Source organism: Pseudopipra pipra, chromosome 20, assembly GCF_036250125.1.
Source record: "Pseudopipra pipra isolate bDixPip1 chromosome 20, bDixPip1.hap1, whole genome shotgun sequence".
NCBI classification, from domain to species: Eukaryota; Metazoa; Chordata; class Aves; order Passeriformes; family Pipridae; genus Pseudopipra; species Pseudopipra pipra.
The window spans coordinates 9695263-9718202 of NC_087568.1; the positions used below are offsets into that span (position 1 = coordinate 9695263).

A 22940-nucleotide genomic window follows, 5' to 3' on the forward strand; every position below is an offset into this window, starting at 1 on the left:
CCCCTGTGCTGCCGGGGAATCACTTCTGCTTTAGGAAAAAAACAAACCTTGACATGTGGTTTCTGGCCCGTTTTGGCCTCAAAAAGCACAAGCAAGAAGATCTGTGTGTTGGCAAAGGACAGAGTGGAAGTGTCCAAGCATGCAGTGGCTCCAGCCATGTGGGGACAGGACTGATCCCAGCTCAGGGAAAAGCCCCCGGCAGTGGTTCTGGGAGAGTCCCTGGATCTCCCCTGGAGTCCCACTGGCCTCCCCTGGCGATGACAGGCCTCTGTTGCAGGGGAATCGCAGGGTGAGACCCAGGAACAGGAACAAAGTGTTTGGAAGCACCACAGTGCTGTGTCCACCAGAGGGGTTTGCATGTTGGCAATGGGAACTCATAATTCTCCAAATTTCACAGGAGCTGTACAGCATGTGATGATGAAAGCTGAAGCCCCTCAGCCACTGGTACAGCCAGGGAAACAAACAGGAGTCTTCCCACTCCAGATTTAGCTCTTTATTGATTTTCCAGCTGCATCCATCAGTCACTGTCCCAGGGCTCAAATTACTCATTAAAGGCATCACAGAAAGAGAGGAAAACAAGACAGGGTTGTGGTTTTGATGAAAAACGTTAAACATCCCAAACAGGAACTTCTGGAAGGAAAATTTGTCCTTTTTAGTGTTGGGACTGGGTTACATTTATTCTTGAACAGCTCAGAGGCACCAAGGGCTGCTGGTGGTCTGGGGCTCAGCCACCTCCAGCTCCTGGGGCCCTCCTTCCCTGTGCCACTGGCAGTGCTGTCACCTGCACGAGGGACTTGGGAGCCTCCAGTCCAGCTTGTCACCTGCGTCACACTCGAGGATAAACATAAAACCTGTTCCAAACTCCACCTGACTGCCCTGCAGTGGACATGCTGTCCCCTGTCTGTTCGTGCTGCTGCTTCCCCTCACCTACAGGAAACGTCCCTGTTGGTGACTGAAGATGGGTCACATCCTGCAGGTGTGTCCCAGGGAGCCCCTCTGCTCTGGAGCCAGGCTGGGAGAGCTGGGGGGGCTCAGCCTGGAGAAGAGAAGGCTCCAGGGAGACCTGAGAGCCCCTTCCAGGGCCTAAAGAGGCTCCAAGCTGGAGAGGGACTTTGGACAAAGGCCTGCAGGGACAGGACAAGGGGGAATGGCTTCCCATTGCCAGAGGACAAATTTCAGCTGGATATAAGGAAAAAATTCTTCACTTTGAGAGTGTTGAGGCCCTGGCACAGGTTGCCCAGAGAAGCTGTGGCTGCCCCTGGATCCCTGCAAGTGTCCAAGGCCAGGCTGGATGGGGCTTGGAGTAACCTGTTCTAATGAAAGGTGTCCCTTCCCATGGCAGAGGGTGAGACAGGATGAGCTTTAAGGTCCCTTCCACCCAAATTGTTCTGTGATTCTATGAATAGAATCTGTGTCCTCCCCCTTGTAGAGCAATCCCACCCCAAGGAGCTGCACCCTGTCCCTGTGGTTCAGCAGGACGTGGCCCAGGGGTGCAGTGGATGTGCCTCCAGGCTCCCCTCCCACCCCCAAGGCATCCCCAGAGGGGAGGGCTCTGCTCCCCGTGCCCAGTGCCAGGCTGGCTTTGCTGACTCAGCAGCACACACCCTGTGTAAACACCCGCCAGCTGCTGCCCCAGCCACTGTTTGCTCAGCCCACATCGCTCTGTTTGCCTTTCGGGATCACGATGGAAGGAGATGGCCTTTGGGCCACCAGAAAACGAAGCAAGGCAGCTCCAGACACCTGTCCCACGGATCCTGCAGCATCTCCAGCCCCTGCCCAGGGCCAGTGCAGGCTGCTCTGTGACTGTGATCCACCGGCATCACCCAAATTAAAACCTCCATGGAGCTCCAGGGGCTACAGAAAAACGCACCCACCGCAGCATAACCCCGCTGCCACCCAGCCAGGAAAATTATTTATTATCATTTCCTTGCAACAGAGATATGGGAAAAAAAAGCAGCCACCCTCCCCAGGCTCAAACAGCAGCAGCTGCAGCGTCCACGTAGGGATCTATGTACATCACAGTGTAAAGTCCATCGGGCAAAAAAAGTCATCCAAGTTTAAAAAAAAAAAAAAAAATCAAAACAAACCTCACGACCTAAAACCAGGAACCAGAAAAAAAAAAAAAAAAGTGGTTGAGAAAATAGGTTGGGCCCCCTCCCTGTTACTATAAAATATATATGTATCTCTAAGGCGACGTTTCACAGGACCAGAAGCGAGGTTCCTAAAGAGTCTGAGCTTGCAGCCGAGGACACCACACAGGCACAAATCCCACGTGAGAAGCTACTGTAGACACCGACACCTCCACCCACCCCGCGGCCTCAGTGGTCAGCGTAGTCCTTGGTCTCCACCCCGGTCTCGTTGAGCACCGTCGTCCTCATGATGGCCTCGGTGACCGCGTAGGGGTCGCAGTTGGCCGCCGGCCGCCGGTCCTCGAAGTACCCGCAGCCATCCTGCCCCACCTGGCGCGGGATGCGGATGCTGGCGCCGCGGTTGGCCACGCCGGCGGAGAACTCGAAGATGTTGGAGGTCTCGTGGTGGCCCGTGAGCCGCCGGGAGTTGTCCCTGCCGCCCCGCGGGTCGTACACGCAGATGTGGTAGTCGTGCCGCTTGCTCAGCTTCTCGATGGCGGCTTCGATGTGTCTGTGGGGCAGGAGGGGGGGGGTTGTCAGTTGGGCCATTTCACAGAATCAACCCGGTTGGAAAAGACCTCTGAGATCATGGAGTCCAACCCTTGACCCAACCCCACCTTGTCACCCAACCCATGGCACTGATGCCACATCCAGGCTCTGCTCAAACCCCTCCAGGGACGGGGACTCCACCCTCTCCCTGGGCAGCCCATTCCAAGGGCTGATCCCTCTCTCTGCAAACAACTTCTGCCCAATGGCCAACCTAAACCTGCCCTGGGGCAGCTCAAGGCTGTGCCCTCTTGTCCTGCTGCTGGTTCCTGGGAGAAGAGACTGATACCTGCCCTTTGGGGGGTGTTCCTATGGTCAGGAAGGCTGTCACCCCCTCCTCTTGTTCAGGGACAAGAACAGCCCAGGGGCCACTCTCATACCACCAGCTGCTTTTAAAATAATGAGCTGGGACAGCTCCAACCCAGGTGCAGCCACCCAGGTAGGGAGACGCACATTTCCACATGGCCAAGGACACCCCAACCTCCCAGGTACATCCCAGGGGACCCCTCAGGACTCACTTGAGACCCCCTTCTCTCCGCATCTCCTCGGTGCTGTAGTTGGTGTGACACCCGGCACCGTTCCAGTTGCCGGTCATCGGTTTGGGGTCCAGCGTAGCCACAACCCCAAAGTCCTCACAGACACGGTGGAGGATGAACCGAGCCATCCACAGGTGATCCCCCATCTCAATGCCTTCACACGGGCCCACCTGGAATTCCCACTGGAAGGGGAGAGCAGATGCACGGGTAAGGATGGGCAGGTTGGTGTCCCTGCCACCACTCCCAGTGAGGGCTGCCAGCCTGGGCTATGGCTGATTGTTACCCCTTGAGAATCAGCAACAAGGATGGGGAACACTGAACTAAGCAACAGAACAGCTTTGGCAAGCAAAAAAAAGAAAAGGGAATAATAAACTACTCGTGACTATACAGAGCAAATCAGAGGGGTTTTTAATCAAATCAGAGGTAAATAAGCACCACGCCTGACTGAGGCTGGTGCTGGAGCTGCTGGTGTGCAGGACCCCCAGCCCAGACTGCAAACAGGGCAGAGGACTAACGAGGAGCCTGTTAGTCCTTCCCAGGGCTGCTCCCTGCCCGGCTGGAGCCGGGGTTGCACCACCCGCGGTGATTAAGCAGAGGGTGATAGATTTACAGCTGCTGGCACGGCCAGAGCCCAAGCCCAGGATGCAGAAAGCAGCCAAGAAGGACCCTGAAGAAGTCAGGGCAAACAGCAGGGTGGTTAAAAGTCCTGCCTCAGCTCCACTACAGACAAGCCCCCCTTATCTCCGCCACATCAGCAGCAGGAGCCAAGGACTCACAGTCGGTCAGTCTGGCCACCTGCCCAAGGCAATCAGGGACTCCCTTCTCTACACCAGCTCTGCAAGGAGCTCAGGGTGAGTTAGGAAAAATCAAACGTACATTTTCATCCTGGCAGTGCTACTGCTCCCATCTAGGCAAAACCGACCAGGGAGTCACTGGACTCAGTGTTCCAGAGGAGCTGGGAGTTGCTGGGTTGTTCCAGCCTCATGATAACTTGTATCCATCGTGGGAAATGGGCTGCATGGGGCCACCCACACGTACCTGGGAGGGCATCACCTCTGCATTGGTGCCACAGATCTTCACCCCCGCATACAGACATGCCTTGTAGTGGGACTCCACGATATCGCGCCCGTACACCTTATCTGCTCCAACCCCACAGTAGTAGGGGCCTGGAAAGGAGCAAGGAATCACCACCCAAGCAAGGCTCTTGGGAGCAACAACACCACTGCAGCATAATCCCACACTCCCGGGTACTTGCTGCCATGGGCAGAGGATTTATGGGAATTAAAATGCTGTTGCACTCCATGGGACATCGACCCCAACCCCAGGAGCAGCAGCTGAGCAGTTCATCAGAGCAACCTCAGCCTTATCTGGGCAGTTAAACAGGACTTGTAATGCATCAACCTAGAGGTGGCCAGGAGATAAGGGATGTGGGCCAGGAGATAAGGAAAGCTGGGCTTGGTCTGCCCCGAGGCACCTCACTGACCCTCTGAGCACATCAGGCGTCTGAGATTGTTCTGACAACAGCCAGCATTGTTCATGGCTAGAAAATTCAGCTTGCCAGGGTTTGATATATGGCTCTTTCTCATTCAAGCAGGTCAGAAGATCTCGCCCCTGGGGGAAGGGGGATGTTGGTAGCAACCGGTCCAAACAAAAGCCAGGTTGAGAAAACCCCCTTCCCTCTGCCAGGAGGCATCTGAGGAGCTGGCTTGCTGCTGTGCCAGGCCAAGCCCTTTCCCCAACAGCCACGGGGAGGAGGCTTTTCCAGCCCAGTTCTCCAGCCCTTGCCAAACAAGTCGTGCAGCTGAGCTGTTTGTGCAACCCGGGTCTGGCCGGTGAGCTCACGTGAGCCACGGGGCACCAGGTGCTCTCCCAGCTCCCAACCCCATCCCAGATCCTGCCCCGTGTCAGCTGCAATGGGAAAGCAGCACACAAGGTCCAGGGTCTGATGCCTACCAGTGGCAGCCCCCCCGAGCAGCAGGGTGGAAGCTGGGGGAGCATTTGGGCTGGGCAGGGAGGGGGCACTCACCCTGCGGGCCGGGGAAGCCGTTGTCAGGCCAGCCATAGGGGTGGCCATTGATTCCCAGCAGCGTGTACTCCTGCTCCATCCCAAACCAGGGGTGGCTGTCCTTCACCAAGTCCATGACTTTCTTGCACGTGTGTCTCAGGTTGGTCTCTGGGAGCAGAGAGGTCCAGGTTAGACCCAGCTGTGAGCAGGTGTCCCCCACGCTCTGCTCCACCCCACTCAGAGATGGAGGGTCCACCACTGCCAAGTGCTTCCCACAGAAGCCTCAAGGAAACCTCCTTCCTGCTCACTGGTTTCCTCCTCACAGTTAGTCCATCACCAGAGCATCAGGCCACAGGCCAAGAGGGTTTAATTAGCCTATTCCCCAAACCACTGTCAATGCTCCATGAACATCCTCCTCCTCCTCTTATGCTCTCCTCTTATTCTCTCTCTCTCAGACCAGGAGCCATATCCCAGCCCTGTGTTACAGGCATCCAGCAGACTTGGGAACAGGGACTGTATATCTTCCATCACTAACTCACCCCCATCCTCCTCCTACCAACTTCATCTTAATTACCCTTATCTTTTCCAGCTCCATGGCTTTGGTTGGCATCCAAGCTGGCTGGCCCTGCCTCATCCCTTCGAGATGCTCAGGGCAACTGGGGCTTTGCCAGGAAAACACAGATATCAAGGAACCATCCTGACATGAGACAACGTGCCAGGACAGTGGAATGAGAGCTTGGACAGAAGACAGAGGAGGAAAAGAAGGCTGAAAAACTTCTGTCACGTGGGCAGGCAGCCTCCAGGGTGCACATTCTGCCTTAACTTGCAAGAAAAGCCCCAGAGCAGCTACAACACATGTCCGGAGTGTAGGGCTGGAGGGAAGCAGGGGCATCTCCCTTCCACTCACGGGAGGAGGGGGAAAGGTCCCGGGTCCACACAGCCCTTAATATCCACAGAAACCCATCCTGGGAAAGCCCGGAGGGTGCGCCCCTCTCGTCTGTGGGGCTCTGGGCTGAGCTCTCTGCCCCAGCTTCAACTCCAGGGCTTTACAAATTGCTCCTGCAGAGGAGCTGCCGGGCAGGAATCTCGACCGAGACGCTTCCCCCGTGGCCGACAGGCTGTCTGAGGAGGAACCAGCCCCGTCTTTCGCCATCGCCGCCCACACGATCCCCCCCCCCTCCCGGCAGATGTGTGCATCACCCTCCCCCTCACGCTGAGCGGGGCCGCAGCCCTGCTGGACTGGCAAAAAACCGGTTATTTGCTGGCAAACAACCCCCCTGGGAGCCCCTCAGCGTGTCCTGCAAACCGGCTCCCCTTCCCGTGTCTGGGGCTTTATCAGAGGCACGGGACGGACTCGGCACTGCGGGCTCCTGCTCGCCGTGATAAGCCCAGAGCCGGCGCTCGGGGGCTGCTTGCAAAAGGTCACCCCGAGCCAGCCCGGCACATTCTTCCTCCTTTTCCGCAGCCTCCCACCAACGAGGAGAGCAACCGCGAACCCGGCATGTAAAAACCCAGCTCCTGCTCCCCCGCGGTAAATAACCCCCACCCCGGGCTGGGTGTGCTCAGCTCAAAACCCGGGCGACGCCTTTGGCCTTGAGCTCCACGTCTCGCTGCTCTCCTCCTCACCCCACGCCACTGAAACACGTTCCTGCAAACAACCGCTGCCACCAGCCCTTGGATTTCAGAGCCCGGGGCCAAGTGCTCGGTGCCCCAGGGCCAGTGGTCCATGGCAAGTGGCCCCTTGGGGATATGGCACCCTAAATAATAAATGAGTGACCCTCGGGAGCCGGGGGGGGTGCACGTTGGAGGTGCTCACCTGCGGGTTTCCTGTTGTACTTGAGCACTTCACAGAGCACCAGCTTGTTGGGGTCCAGGCAAAAAGGGTCCCTGAACATGCAGACGGGCACGAGGAACATGTCGCTGTTGGAGCCCTCTGCCTGTGCCGTGCTGGAGCCGTCGAAATTCCACTCGGGGACGTCTGAGAGGCAGAAGGGGGATAGAGGGAGGAGCAGGGTTGGGAAGAGGTACATCACATGTGGATTGAGCCGAGTGCTGGTGGCTCAGACCCAGGATGGAGCACCCAAAGGGCACCGAGTGCCACGGGGTGACGGCCACAAAGGTTTCCTTGCACATCCCTGGAGCTCCCTGAGCACTAGTGTGTTCTTTTCCCCCAGCACCATCAGCACAGGCAGAATCAGTCCCAGCCCCTTCACCTCCCTCTGCCAAACCCCATCCAGATGCCAACAGGTCCCCGTGCCTGTTTGCCTGGTGGGAAGGGGCGAGGAACTCCTCCTCCCCGTCATTAACAGATTAAGGAAACCGCAGCGACGCAGGTTGGGTGTTTACCCTGCCACCTGTAACCCCACGAGACAACTGCGACAGGTATCACCCGTGCCACGCAACCAGGGAGAGCAAGTGCCAACTCCCCCTGCCCAAAGCACCACAGAACTCTTCCCAGGCGATGCTCAGGGCCCACTAGGATGCCACCCATCACCCAGAGGGATAAGCAGCGGCGGTACCTTCGATGCTTTTGGGCTCCTTGTCGAGGGTCCTGCTCTTGCAGCGCACGCCCTCGCCGCTGCCGTCGATCCAGACGTAGGTGACCTGCACCTTCCCATCCTGGGGCAGCCTCATGTACTGCTCCCGCACCAGCTTGTTCAGCCTGGAGCTGTGTGACACCGACATGGCGACGGCCCTGCGAGGGTGACAGCCACATCACTCCCGGCCCACTTCCTTCGCAAACCAACCTCCTACCCCAAAATAAGCCACCCCAGCCCCTCTGCCCCCCAACTCCAAGCCGAGTGTCGTCCCCCCGCGGGACTCGAACCCGCGGCCCCGGCGCTCACCGGCCCCAGCGCTGCCCGCGCCCCCTCAGCCCGCGCTTTATACGCGCCCGCGGTCGGGGCGGGGGCGGAGGCGGCTCCTCCCCCGGGGCGGCAGCGCCGGGCCCCGGCCCCCACCCCCCGGGACACCCTCTAAACGCGTTTAGCATTGTTTTCTTTCTCAAACTGAAATGTGACTTATTGAAAGCAACGGTTATCATACGGCTAAAACATCGCTTTATTTTAAAAAACTGCGAGTTATTGGCTAAATAACAATATTTATTTTAAAATAAGGAGTATTAATCACTGGAAATCCTGTTTTCCACGTCCTGCCCTCTCGCTGCCTGTGTCCCCTGGTGCTTTGTTTATATAGGGTCGCCTCCTTACACGCGGGCAGGTATTTTCCCCCCAGCCCTGCTACACTGCTGTGGGGTGAGAGTTGGGGAAGCTGCTCCCCCCAGCACCCCAAAAGCCTCTCTGGGACCATGCCCTGTGCAGGTGGGATGCCTGGGAATGGATCCGGGTGCCTGGGTGGTCCTGGAGATACCAAGACCAGCCAGATCCCCAAGGACAAGGGCAGCCAAATCCCTGGGGATAGGAGTAGCCAAATCCCTGGGGACAGGGGCAGAGAGATGCCTGGCAGCCCTACCACTGCCTCTCCCCCCATCCTGCCCTGGACACCCCAGGGACAACTCCTGCCCACCCGGTTTCAGCCCCCCGTGGCTGCAGGGCTGTGTTTGCCCCCCAAGCTTTCCTTCAAAGGAAGGAAAGGCTGAGGGCTCCAGGGAGAACTCTGGGAAAACACTAAAATCTCCCACTTTAGCCCTTCTCAACTATAAACCGTTGAGCTTAAGTACAATTTTTAAGCACCAGAGCGTAGTAAAGTACCTTTAAACCCCCAAACCATCCCCGCGCCGCAGTGGCCCTGATGTGATTTACAGTCAGCTAAAAATCCCCAGCCAACAGGTGTGTGAATTCGAGTCGATTATTTCAATATAGCAGCAATTTCCAGCTACTGAGCCGAACGCAGATCCAATTAGAATGAATTAAGCGCGCCGCTGCCTTCCCAGTTTTCCATAGATCCTGCGTTAGAGGCTCCCACGTGTCAGGGCAATCAGACCCCAAAGGTGCCAGCGCGCAACCGGCACAGACACAAACAGCCCGTGCCGGCGCCTCCGGGCGTTATCTCAAATACTCCGCTATTTTTTTTTCTAGGAGGAGAGCAGGATTTCCAACAACCCCCCAGCAAACCCAGAGGGGTGAGGGCACCGCGACTCTCCAGCTTCGGTTTTTAAGTAGTTTTTCGTGGCTCCCCACCCTTGTTTTTTAAGCAGTTTTTCGATGTTACAAAAGGAGAAAAGGCTTTAAAGGATGACTGGGCTCCAAAGCAGTTGGGTTTTTGCTAATTCCCCTGGTCCTTAAGGCAGACTCATGCTTGAGTCTGAATCACCCTCAGGAATGTTTTTCTGCAAGACAATGAAACATCTGCACCAGAGCAGCTAAAAAAAAACCCTTTACGGTTGATTGCCCCCCCCAGGACGTCTCCTCCCCGGGCACTGACCCAAAACCCCAGCTCTGTTTTTCTTCTGAAGGTGTTTTGGTCCCGCAGGCAGATAAAGAACCGGGAAGAAACCTGAAAGCATTTGGGATTGCACAAGAACCAGGAAATGAGATTGGCAGCCAGAGAAGCAGAACTTAATTAGCAATTTTGGTGCCCGGGCAGTGACATCAGTGACAGAGGGCTGCGGGCAGGCCGGACGTCACCCACCCCACTGCCCACGGGCACGGCCCCAAGCAGAGCTCCTGGGAAGGAGGTTGGCACCCAGGGATGTGCCCGAGGTCCCCCAGAGCAGCAGAGCCACACGGGTCTCCCCTGTGTCACCCATGCCCTCGGTGCTGCCCAGGTGACATGCAGGGCCTCCTGCAGCTGAAACTGGGGTGCAGCTCGAAAGCAGCCGCCTCCCTCCACGGGGTATTTTAGGGACACATCCACGAGTGTGCTTGCAAAGCTCAGCATTTCCTCATTCCTGTTTGGAAATCGTCCCAGGGCAGGAGGAAATGTACCCCTGGGTGTGCAGCAGCGTTTCCCGGAGCCGCTGCAACACGTGCCTGAGCCGGCGCGGGGGTGGAGGGACCAGCAGCTCTCCCGGGTCCTGGGCTCCCTGTTCCCATTTCTGTCCTGACTGGGGACCTGCAGCCCACGGGACTGGCCTCAGCAGGGTCTGATGCTGAGCTTTCATGCAATCAGGAAGCACAGAGATGGATCTGCATCCTTTGGGAAGCACCTCAAACCCATCCCGGGGAGAGGTGAGACACCTCGCAGAGCCTGATGTGCTGCATCCTTCACAGCAGACAGCAGGACCAGCAACGGTGTGTCCATGTGCCAAATCCCCACACCTCCCTGAGTAAAGGTATGGGACAGCCTCATTTTATTCCCAGAGAAAGCCCTGGATGTGCCCTCCTGTGCAATAACACCCCACAGCTTGAGTGGGCTCAGAACAATGGAAAAATGAAATGAAATCCAGGCAGTGGTAATGCTCACCAGTAACCTGGATTAGGGAGCAGAGCTCCTCTGTGGATGGCTGCAATCACAGAGCACCAAAGCACCCAAACAGGGAAGGCAGAACAAACACCAATAATCCCTCACCTGGTCAAAGCCCACCGGCCCGGGAGGACAAACACTGTGTGTTTGTGGCTGTTTGGGGGCAGCAGGGCTGACAGCGGCCTGTGGATGCACAGCTGTGGAATCACTGAACCATTTAGGCTGGAAAAGACCTCTGGGATCATGAAGTCCAACCATTCCCTGGCACTGCCAAGGCCACCACTAACCCATGTTTCCAAGCGCCTTGGTCCCACCCCTGCCCAAACACCACACCCGAGGCAGCTTGCCAAACGTACAAAATTATTTCCTACCAAAAAGGGTTTTAGTAAGCAGGAAAAAGTGTTTCTGCCATACAGTGGTGGGCACCTGCTTAGTCAGTTTTTCTTGGGATCAAGTCTTACCTCACCGCAGTTTAATTCCAGCCGTTTCTGTAGCATCAACTCTGTTACACTGGCAATGCCAAACACAATTCACACCTGAATCCTAGAGCCTCTTGGACAACATTTTACTCCCAAACAAGCCCACGCTCCTCACAATCAGAAGGTTCCCTCTGCCCCAGGTACAGCAAATATTAACCACCACGAGGCTCCCGGCTCAGGGAATCAGTGACTGGCCCAAGGTCGGAGCTGAGGGCAGGAAGGGAGCAGGGGTGTCCTTGTGGAAGGAAAAGCTCACAGATTAAATCTCCAGAGGACTTTGCTGAAGCCCTTTCAGAGCTGTGGCACAGCACAGAGGGGTTTCTGGAGATAAAGGACAGAAGGAAGAGAAGCTCATTCTGCTTTGCTGCTACAGCCCAGGCCAACCATCACTTCCACTGTGGCAGCTGGGACACCATCCCAGTATCCACAGGGATCACCCAGCAGCTGCAGGCCATGCAGGAGGCAGCAACTTTCCCAGCACTTATTTTTTTGGGGTGGTGGCCATCAATCTGCAGGCAGCAATGCCTGGAGAACCCTCTTGGGGAGACCTGGCCAAGGCCTAAATACTTTTAATATAATGCATTACTTATAATAGATCAATAACAGAGCTTTTATCTCTCTGACTTTGAGGCTTTATCAGCCCAAGAGTTTTCCAGCCTTGCCAAGATACACCAAAGATTATTTGCTCTAACAGCAAATTTTCCAGATTGAAAATCTTCAGTCACACAACAAGTTTTACCACGGAGGGGTATAACATGGACTAATTTACCTCCTGGGGTGACTTTTAACACCTTCACCCCAGCTACAAACTGGTGCTACAGCAGGGCAGAGGGCTGTCAGATCCCTCCCCACCCTTGTCCAAGAGGGATCATCCCTGGGCACATTGGAAAGCAGGGATATTGGCTGGAGACTTTGGTTTTCACTCTGAATTATCCTCCAGGATTCAGGATGCTGCCAGAACCGAGGGAGGTTGTCCCTGGTTGTTAAACCCCCAAAGCACCTCCCAGAGCCCTGGGCCAGGGACCCCATGTGGGAACATTCCCTCTCCCTGGGTTTGATCCTAACAGCCCACGGTGTTTTGTGTCCTGCCAAAGAGCTGGGTGGGGAGATTAGAGGGAAGGCAAAGAGCAGGATCGGCACAAACACCATAAAGGGATTAGAGGGGCTGGGGGCAGAGCAGGTGGGGATTTTCCTGCGTGCTCTGCGCTGGAAGAAACAGCTTTTTTTAGCCGAGGAAATGAGGGGGATGCTGTGGGAAAGGCTGGGGGGGGGGTGGCCCAGCCCAGGCCTGCAGGAACTGCCTGGGATGTGCAGGGTGCTGGGATGTGGCAGGAGGTGGCCAAGGTGGGCCAGATCCACACTGAAGGGTTTAGCAGAGACCACCCAGCACCGTGTTCAGGGGGCTGTGCTGGCACTCCCCTGTCCCAACACACACTCACTTTTACACTTTTCCCCACAAAACAGCTGAACTGACAGTTTCCCTTTACAGCTGCAACACATTTAAGCAATGGCAAATCTCCTGATGTGTGGATGTTTGCACCCAAACCACCTTCCCTTCACTCAGGCAGTGCTGCCATACCTTTTGCTGTCCATACACACATATATACATACACATAATTCTTTATGTCCTAGCTGAACGTGCCACAGTCCCAGCTCAAACAGCACTTTGGTGCCCACCAAAGCACCTGGCACCAACCTGTGCCCCTCCTGTACAGGTGGGATCCTCCCACTCAGACACATCCCACCCATTTCCCCCATGGTGGGAGAGCCCATCCAGTGCACTCACTGCTCCATGAGGGAAGCCCACAAGACCCCAAACTATGATTTTCCTCCTCTATCCCCCTGGGAAGGCTTCAACCCACTTGTGGCTCCAGATCCAGCAGTGTCAGCCCAGTGCAGGCAGAGAAAGCACAGGGCTGGTGGAGGCTTCAAACCCTGCTCTGAACAAAGTGAGGAGGGATTCAAGCAGCTCCCTGCTGTCCCTCAGCCTTCACACACACACAAGGGGGTATTTGACCTGGGGTGAGTGTAGCTGCCTCTCCCCCCTCACAGCCAGGGATAAAGCCCTCATCCTGGAGCAGCTCAGTGCCAAGGTGCTGGAGCTTTGCCCCTTCCTCCACGTGCCACCCAGGCTGGGTTTGGCAGCTCCTGGCTCAGCTGGTCTGGGAGGATACGCCCCCTCCCATGCTCACACCTCTGCTGGGTGACCACTGTGGGATGCTGGGTGTCCCCTCAGCGATGGGGAGACAACACCCTGCAACACCCACCGACCTGGAGGCACGGGGAACTTGCTCGAGGTCACAGAGAAACCCTGTGGAGGGGCCAGTGACTCCCCTCCAGCCCCATGGGGCTGGTGTGAGCTGCCAGTACAAGCCCAAGCTTGCTCACAGCACAGACAGTGCATTAGGGTCTGTTTGCAGAACACTCTTACAAATTATTTTCCCAGAATCACTGAGATTAGAAAAGACCTCCAAGGTCATCGAGTCCACCCTGTGCCAAATCCCCACCTTGTCCCCCAGCCCAGAGCACTGTGTGCCACGTCCAGTCCTTCCTTGGACACCCCCACCTCCCTGGGCAGCCCCTTCCAATGCCTGACCACCCTTTCTGTGCAGAAATTCTTCCTGATGCCCAACCTGACCCTCCCCTGGCACAGCTGGAGGCCGATTCCTCTTGTCCTGTGACTTGTTCCCTGGGAGCAGAGCTCGACCCCCCCTCGCCACAACCTCCTGTCTGGCAGCTGCAGAGTGCAATAAGGTCTCCCTTGAGCCTCCTTTTCCTCAGGCTAAGCAACATTTTGGAGGTTATTCCCAGCTTCAGGGACGTGTGTGCATTTGTCTCTGCTCCCCACAGGCAGCAGAAAGGGCTCAGGGCAGGGGCACAGGGCACGGGCTGCCCTGAGCACCCTCATGCAGCCCCTGAGCAACCTCCCAGACAGAATAAACCCCAGGTAAAAACCCCAAGCAGTTTTCCCCTGCCAGGCTTTCATTTGAATTTACTTTTTAAACCTCTAGAAGTCACTTCAGGCTGTAGGAAAAGAAACTGGGGGAAAAGAGGGAGCACAGGGCAGTGGCACAAGCCCAGGAAGCCAAAGTGAAAGGGGCTTGTTCTCTGGCCAAGCAGCTACAATTTGCAGACTGCTAGGGCAGGAAAAGCAGCACAGGCACAAGTAGGAACACAAAACCTGTTAGATGGAGGAACAGCTGGGCTGGATCTCACCTGAGCCTTCCCTGGGTCACCCACAGCCCAGAGCTGGGAAGGAAAGGCTGCCTGGGGAGCCACAAACCAGGGTTTCCCCAGCTCATGAAGGGGCAGGTGGTGGGGCCAGGGCACCCCAGGGTTTCTTGGCCAACAAGGATAAATTCCCCTGTGATCTCTGCCAAAACCAATCCTCCAGGGGGAAACTTCCTTCTCATCTCTTTAGGGAGAGAGTTGGAGCTCCCCAGCTGGGAGCCCATCAGGGCTCAGCCACCTCCCAGCTCTTTGCTTCAGGGAAAGGACAAGTGACAGGAGGAGAGGAAATGGCCTCAAATCGCACCAGGTGATGTTTAGATTGGATATTAGGAAAAATTTTTCCATGGAAGGGGTTGTAAAGCATTAGAACAGACCGCCCAGGGAAGTGGTGGAGTCACCATCCCTGGGACTGTTCAGAAACCATGTGGATGTAGCACTGTGGTTTAATGGTGAACACAGTGGTGATACTGGGTTGACAGCTGGACTTGATGGACTTAAAGGTCTTTTCCAATCTTAATGATTGTTCCTTCCATGATTGCTACCCTGTGACATCCCTCCCCCAAGCCTCCAGGGATGCAAACCCAGGGATTCTTGACCAACAGCATTTATGTCAGCAAAACTAAACATAAAAAAATGTCAAGGTGCATCAAAACTCCCATAGCAACAAAGTACTAAACAAGCAGCAAACCACCAAAAAGATTAGCTACCTTTTATCATAAATAGAATTATCACAACAGAACTATCATCACCCGGGCAAGGGGGATGGTCACCACAACCTCCTCACCCAGCTGGTGTCCCAGCCTGGATCCCGTTTGGCAACCCCTCTTTTGCAGCCTTTACACAAATGCAAAGCCTTTTTCACTTCCCTCCCTGCTGCCAGTGGGGTGTTCAAACCGGTGTCACGTTGTGTGTCCCAGTCATGAGGGGGTTTCTCCAAGGAGAAGAGTAGGAGGCTCTTTGTTGGTGGTTTTGTTATGTCAGTGCTTACCCAAAACCAGTGCTTTTCTCTGCCACCTCCTTGCCATCACATGCTTTCAGGAGCTGGGACTTTAAAGGGGCGAGGGGGAATTAATTAAGCACTTTAAAGGCAATTCTTGCAGCAGGGTTTGGCCTTGGATACACAGAGCAAGGCTGTCTGATAGGTGCTGTGTTGTGTCTGAGGCCACTAGTGCAGATACGGTAGTGGGTAGATATTTGGGGGGGGAAAGCTTTGTTCTTTGAACAAAACCACCTTGCTGCCAGCTCACTGCAGCCTTTAGCACCAAGGAAAGGTAAAATCTGGCAGGTTAACACAGAGCAAAGCAGCTGGGTGCACCTGAGTGCTCTGGGTAGTGGGGCTTGAACTTCAGTCTGTAACTCAATGCAGATCCCACACAGGTAAAACCAGAAACCTCCCCTAATGGGGTTTTAGTGTGAATTTAACCCAAACCCAGAGTCTGAGAAACTCTCATGTCTGGGGGGAAAACACTCACTAAGCACTTCATTTTGGCCTTGTTTAACCCCTTTTGCCAGTAGATTGGTTCAAAAGGAATTCATTTTGCTCCCCAGCAGAACATTCCCGTCCACACTGGCTCTCACCCCCCTCCCAGAGATTAGGCTGATGCAGGTTTGCTCTTCTGCAACAGCAACAACCACCCCAGAGTTATTTATCACCCCATCTGGGCTCATCCCAAGCCTCCAACATGATCCCCCTCTGGAATCTACCAAGACCCAGACACAGCTTTTGTCATTGCCCAAATCTTGGGGATCTCTCTCCCAGCACCAATCTGGGGTGAGCTGGTGATTCAGCCCCCCATTGTCACCTGTCCCCAGCATGACCAGGGACATTATAGTGCCTCTGGATTTACCCTTCCTTATCCAAGCAGCAGCCAAACCCAAAATGCCAAACTGGCAGCACGAGGCAGGAGAGCCCCGAGGCCAGAGTGGGCACAGCTATGCACAGCACCCCCAAATATGAGTCTCCAGCCCGGCCAGCAAGGCTCCAACACCCCAAAATGGCTGGAGATACCCCAGCACATTCAGAGCTGGTCCCTGGGAGCCTCCCTGTGCCAGCTGGAGCAGGTGGCACAGCCGTCCTTAGCCCACCCATTGCCCTGTGCCACCCCCATCCCTCTGTGCAGCCCCGACCCCTTCCCTGTTTCACTCCCCAGGATGGGGTAAAACTTCACTCCACCACCTTTCTCTTCAGCTTCCCAAAGCCTGCCAGCAAAATTCCCCTTGCAAGGAACAGGTCTGTCTCTGCTGCCCCTCTCACCTGGCATCTCCCGGGCTGTTGTGCTGCTTCCCACAGCCAGGGCAAGGCTCTCCTCACACCTTAAATCAACCCCCTCTTCCACCCTCTGGCCTCACAAGGCTGCAAAGTCACTAATTACCCCTTGGTAATGAGCACAAAGAGGTCTGAGACCAGCAGTGCTCAGTCTAATTACAGGTGTCCCTTCCCTGTGCCCGAGGTGCCACTGAAGGCAGGGGCTCTGCTGCCCTCTGGGCTCAAGGCTCAGGTGCCACAGGGCAAGTCAGAGCAGCAACAGTCACCAAGGAAAGTCAAATTTAGTGTCCTGTGGGACAGAGAGCCTGTTTCAGCTCTGGGCAAACCCCTGGGGATGTTCTCTGCCCCTTTTAGCCAGACCTGACCCCCCCTTCCTGCACTCACAGTCCCTTTGATGAGCCTCCTCCAGCTGCTCCATCTCCTGCTTTGGCTGATGGCACATGGGGGGCTTCAGGGGACAACAGTCCCCTGGGAGAACAACAGTGATGCTGCCCCAGGAGCAGCTCTAGATGAGCAGGGAAGGGCCCCATCTCCTCCCCACAGCACCCAGGGCAGCCTCCCCCAGAGCCAGGGACATCCTGACTCATCCTCAAAGACTTCAGCCTCCTTCTGCCTGAGGATCCATCCACCCCGTTGCACCTTCAGGGGAATCATTCCTGGTTTCCCATGCTGCAAAGGCAAGGAGAATTCCTGGTGATATTAAAGCAGCCCCTGACACGGGGGGTCACTGCCCACGGGTGACACCCACTGCCATGGGAGCAGGGACACGGCAGAGGCAGGAGGGACAGGCACTCCCTGGCTCCAGCAGAACCTTTGCTCTGCACCAGTTTTCTTTCCAGCACTTGCCAGGTGAGCAACAGAAAGTCCTGCCCATGGCCAAGTGCTGGCCCTGGAACAGCAGCAGGGACCAGAGGGAAAGGAGAGAAGCAGCACAGCCAAAGCTTCACCTTCAACAGCGAGGCCAGTGGGGAAGGGGAGGCCTGGATGGGGACCCTGCCCTTGGTCCCTCACCCAGGTGACATCCACTTTCTGTCCCTGGTGGCCTCACCAGCCCCCACCTGAGAGTGGACCTGGAAAATTAATGGAGGCTGGAAGCCAGGGACCAGCACCCAGCTGCAGGTTGTGCTGGGTGGCCCTGGGGAGCTCATTCACCCCCTGGAGCCACTGCTGGGACACCCAGCTGGAGCTGGTGGGGTAGTGCCGGTGCCCTGGGCACTGCTGGCCAAGTCCTGCTGCCCCACAGGCCCCCCTGTGGCCCTCCCCCATCACCCACCACTGCAGAAAGCTAAAGGAACACCACGTTTGGCCCTTACCAGGCAGGTCCTGGTGCTCCCAGCAAGGCTCCCACAGCCCTAGTCAGCCCAAGGATGCTGCCTGGAGCTGGCCAGGGCTGCTCCCTCCCCTGGGGCACCTCCCACCTCCAGCTGCAGGTGATGATCACCCTCCATCCCTCACCCACACCTCCCCCAGCAGCAGGATGGAGGTTTGATACAGCCCTTGGATGTGGGGAATGGTCTGGGATGGGTTAAGCACCCCCAAATATTCCCTAAGCAGAGGAAGAAATCCCTCACCCAGCTCTCCATCCTCAGTGACAACCTTCAGCAGACGAGGGCAGGGAGGGAATCTGAGGCCCAGCACGGTGGGGCCTTGCCAGGCAGGTGCAGGGGGCCCTGGGGCCGTGGTGGTGTTTCTCTGGTGGTCTCTGAGCTGCATTTCCCCTGGCTGGGACCATCTCTCCTGAGCAGGTGGCACTAAACAGGGCCTGGGAGCTGCACAGCACCAGCCTGGCCTTCACCCCCCTCCACCTCCCTGCAGTGGTTGCAAAACCCCATTTTTTTGTTATTTTCTCCTTAGGCAGACAAATTGCTCCCTCCAGGTACAGGCACAGCTGCAGCTGATCCCCTGATTTCCCTTTCCACAGGCACCACTTGTGGTTCTCTCCAGCTGTGCAGGGATCACAGGGCTGGGCTCGGGATGCCCTGAGCTGCTCCCTGGGGCAGGCAAGGAGCAGCAGGACCCTGCCCAGCAGTGGTGCTCCAGTTCCCCCAGGAGGGACATCCCTCAGGGCCCTGTGTCCCTGAGCCACCAATCCTGGTGGCTGGAACTGGTTTTTTTTGACTAGGCTTTTTTTAGCTGGGCTGGGCTTGGAAAGGCTGGTACTTGCCTTAGGCCAGTGATGTGGTGGGGACTAAGGAAACATCATCATCTTCTAGGTAGGAACTGAGGTGCAAAAGCAAGCAGTGACCACTCCTTCCCCGGCAGAGGTGGATTTGGGTTGGTTTTTGTGAGTTTTGGGGGACTGACCCCAGCAGGTGCCCTGGGCCAGCTCAGTGTGTGGCTGAACACGGGCCAGTGGGGCAGCTTTCAATGAATGTGGTGTTTTCTAACCAAAAATGGTGCCTGGGACGTTCAAAGGCACCTTTTCACACAAATCCCTCTTGTAAATATTTATCCTGCGGGAGCCTCCACCAGCAAGCAGCTCTGGAGGTGCTGGCAGGCTCAAGCAACCTCTTGTGCCAGGACTAGGGAGCTTTAAAAACTGCTTTTGTTCCTGTTTGGAGCAGGAAAATCCACCAAGGTCCTGCTTGGCAGGTCTCAGGGGACACGGGGCCTTTCAGAGCCTCTGCTCCCTGAAAGTCACCCCTGATGAGTGACCAACCTGCAGGTTTCCCCATGTCCGTTTTCCAGCTGTTTTGGGTGCAAAAGCAAACTTGAAAATGCAGCTTGTCCCCTCCACCATTGCAAAATGGGAAAACCCCAACAACCAACACACACAGGAAAGCAGCTGGGTCCTGGTGGACACCAACCCGAGCACGAGCCACCAACAAACTTCCACCTCCATCTAAAAATCACCAACGAAGAATCAAACAAAACAGCAGTTTAAGTGCTTTTCCTTTCACAAGGGGAATAACTCCTATTACTCTCATTATTCTTAATATACTCACTAAGTATTTTTGGGTGAACATCTGCACTTGTCTAAACAACTGGAACAAATATTCTGGGTGGGGTGGCCATCCCACTGGATTCCCTGGAGATATTTGTCCAGAGGGGCTGAGACTGGAGGTGCCTCTGAAGACCATGCAGTCAAATCACGTGATTTTGAACCCCCCCCAAAACCCCAACATTTTTTCCCAAAAACTCCATTTTTTTCCTTAAAAACCATCACTTGGTTCCTCAAAAATCGGGATTTTCCCCCTCCCCCCAGCAAAGCCAGTTTTGTTCCTCAGAAATGCAGATTTCTCAAAAAAAAAAAACATTTCCCCCCCAAACCTCACCATTTTCTCCCCCGAAAAAAATTTCTGAAAAAACCCCACCATTTTTCCAAACCCCTGTAGTTTTTTGCCAACCCCCTCATATTTTTTCTAAAAACCCCCATATTAAAAAAAAAAATCAATTTTTGCCCCTCACCTATATTTTTTTTAAAAAAATGGTTTTACCCCACTTGTTTCTCAAGAAACCACAATTCCCCCTCCAAAATAAAAAAATTTCCCAAAACCTCACAAGTTTTCCAAAGATATTCTCAAATTTTTCCCCCAAAACCACCATTTTTTTCCAAAACCCCCCATTCTTTCCCAAACCCACTGATTTCTTTCCCATAATACCCACCATTTTTTCCAACCCCCTCCCCATTTTTTCCCAAACCCACTGATTTCTTTCCCATAATACCCACCATTTTTCCCCAAACCCCCCCATTCTTTCCCAAACCCACTGATTTCTTTTCCATAATACCCACCTTTTTTTTCCTAATAAAACCATTTTCCTTCCTAAAAAACTCCATTTTTTCCCCCCAAACACCCCATTTTTTTCCCCAAAAACACTTTTTACCCCCAGAACACCAGTGACATCCTAAACATGCACATGGAGCCAACTGGGGGGCCCTGTGAAGAGGCACCTTGGGCTGCCCTAGACCAAGTGTTGCCGGTGGGTTGAGGTGATGCTCCATCCTTGAAGATGCTCAAAAGCCACGTGGGCGTGGGGAGGACATCTGACCCTGCTCGAGCAGGGGTCTGACACCCCCTGAGGTGCCTTCCCAGCTCCACAGCTCCTCCGTGCCCTGCTGAGGCTCTGGCAGCTCACAGGCAGGAGGCACCTTTGCAGTCACCACCCGAAAATGCGGGCGAGTGGCCGCGGTTCCTGCCGGGCAGGAGGCTCTGCCAGCACCCACACGCCAGGCTGGCACTGCTGGGATCCCAAAGAAACGCTGGAACAAACCCTCAGCCCTGCCAAGGGCTTTCCCAACCCTGCAGCAGCAGCAGCAGCACCGGGAGTCGTGGAATCACAGAATCACAGAGTCACAGAATCAGAGAATCAGCCGGGTTTGAAAGGACCTCTGAGATCATCAAGTCCAACCCTTGATCCAACATCGCTGTGGTTCCCAGCCCATGGCACTGGTGCCACATCCAGTCTCATCTTAAAAACCTCCAGGGACGGAGAATCCACCACTTCCCTGCTCCTCCCCACCGCGGGTGACCGCTGGAAATAGCAGGGCTCTGACATCACCAGGAACCTCCCAGTTCAGCGTCCAGCTTGAGTCATATGCAAATGGGGTGATGTTTCCCGGGGGAGGAAGGGGTTCTTCCCGTGGGGGGAACCAGGGAATCTGCAGAATGAAGTGTTTGCACCCAAAGTGTGACTGCTGAAACACTGAGCTGTGGCTCTCCAGCCTCTGGGTAGGAGCTGTTCGTGAAGCCTTAACAGCAGTGATAATCTGGATTAACCCAGGACTAGTTACTGGTTATTAACCAAGGAGTGGTATGGTCATGCCCCTTACAAGCTCAGAAATTCACCTCACAAAGGCCTAAGAAAATCACCTTAAAATATTACAAGCTTAAAACCTCATAGATTTTTTTTTTCCTCATAGGAAGTGAATAGGAACCATATTCCCAAAAGTTCCTTTCAAACATGGAATTGAATGACTTTGCTGGAGTTACTAAATACTGAGTAACTGCTCAAACTGAGGAGAGACAATAAGATTTGTGTGGGGTGCTCAGGGCAGGTTTTGGGTTTCAAATGTAGCTACAGCCATTTGCAGGGCTGCAGATGCATTTAAATTCCTGGTTATTTGCCATCCCTGTACTTGCCCAAACAACTCTGGGTTTGTTTCACAGCTGGTTGTCCAGAGGGAATCACTAATGGACAGTTACTTAAGAATAAAAAGGTGAATGTTGACCTGCAGAAGCGTTTTGCATCAAAATCACTAGAGTTATGCTCCCTGGTGGAATAAAAAGGGATTATCCTGGTTCAGCCCTTCCCCATCCCTTGCTCAGCTGCAGGTTGAAATATGAAGCTTTATCTGTTTGCTGGGCACTGTGGCAAATGCTGTGAGGGGACAGGGACAGTCACCTTTTCCACAGGCATGTACAAACACCCCTTTATTTGTGCATCAAATCACAAACACAAAAGTATTTCCTCCTCTAGGAAAGAGCCCGAAGCCAAGGTGCTGTTTTCTGTCACCCACGTGCCTTAGGCAGGGTTCTGGAGCCTGCCTGGCTTTGGCAACAGGATTTATCCAACAGGAGTGTTCTAACACCTTTCCTCTGAGCCTGCCAGGTGTGTGACAGACACAAATTCAGTGAAGCCTCAGAGCAGACCCGGTGAGGCAGGTGGGGATTAATCGAGGAATTCATCACTAGAGAGAAACCAAGTCAGAAAATGAGTCTCTCAGTCACTTCTACCCTGCCCTTGATGCTGGTTTCCAAGACAAACAGGTTATTTGTTGGGTTACATTAGAGCAGCCCCCTGCAAGACACCTTTCTGCACCTCCAAGCCCCTGCTTTGGTGCTGGGGGAGGTCACTGCACCCTCCTCACAGGTGGGCACCCACCTCACCCCCCCGAGGGCACTGCCAGCAAAGGCTGTGTCTGCAGAGGTGGCCAGAGGTGGCCGCGGGGGCAGAGCCAACAGCCACGATACCCAAACCCAAACCTCAGTGGAGCACTGGGAACAAAAACCCTGTTGAAAATCCCGACTTACTGCCCAGCTCCTCCTGGGAGATGAGGACTCTCCTCCTCTCATTCTCTCACAGCAGCACTTCTTGCAGTGTTTTCCAGAACCCCTGGCTTTGCTGGAACCAAAAGCAGGTCACAGTGACTTTGTTAACTGTAGGTTTTCCATTGGAAGAGACAAGACAGAAAGGGGAAGGACAACTCAGACCGATTTGAGGGATGGGGAAGTGAAACGTGGATCCTGTGTCATGTTCAGAGAATAAGTTTACAGTGAGGCCTAAAAATAAACCCTGAACTTCCAAATTGTTGCCTTACCTAGAGGAGCATCTCCTCTCTCTGACTCCTGCCCTAGTACTCATTTCATTCTCATCTTTCCCACAGTTTGGATCACTACAACATGAGCTGCTGACTTCTGGGTGGCTGAGGGACAACCAGGTGCC

General features: G+C 54.9%; 1 protein-coding gene across 2 annotated transcripts; it reads right to left on the reverse strand.

Annotated features, from left to right (window-relative positions):
* Window positions 1-1880: 1880 nt before the first annotated feature.
* On the reverse strand, window positions 1881-22660 carry LOC135425162 (glutamine synthetase). 2 transcript variants are annotated; one of them, XM_064677157.1, is made up of 7 exons: window positions 22529-22660; window positions 7736-7911; window positions 7033-7194; window positions 5238-5384; window positions 4250-4377; window positions 3194-3393; window positions 1881-2640 (listed from the first exon to the last, which is right to left on the reverse strand). In XM_064677157.1, the coding sequence occupies exons 2-7, from the start codon at window positions 7899-7901 to the stop codon at window positions 2319-2321; spliced, it is 1125 nt and encodes a 374-aa protein (XP_064533227.1). In that variant the 5' UTR covers window positions 7902-7911; window positions 22529-22660; the 3' UTR covers window positions 1881-2318. The 2 variants fall into 2 exon arrangements, with proteins under 2 accessions (XP_064533227.1, XP_064533226.1); XM_064677156.1 differs by lacking the exon at window positions 22529-22660 and adding an exon at window positions 8044-8061.
* Between the last annotated feature and the right edge of the window lie 280 nt (window positions 22661-22940).

Excerpts from the sequence above, each read along its gene's own strand:
- LOC135425162 (XM_064677157.1), bottom strand. The coding sequence starts at position 7,901 with ATGTCGGTGTCACACAGCTCCAGGCTGAACAAGCTGGTGCGGGAGCAG. Across the intron at positions 4,378-5,237 it reads CGGCTTCCCCGGCCCGCAGG|GCCCCTACTACTGTGGGGTT; the intron begins GTGAGTGCCCCC and ends GCTCCTTTCCAG. Across the intron at positions 2,641-3,193 it reads CGGAGAGAAGGGGGTCTCAA|ACACATCGAAGCCGCCATCG; the intron begins GTGAGTCCTGAG and ends CCTGCCCCACAG.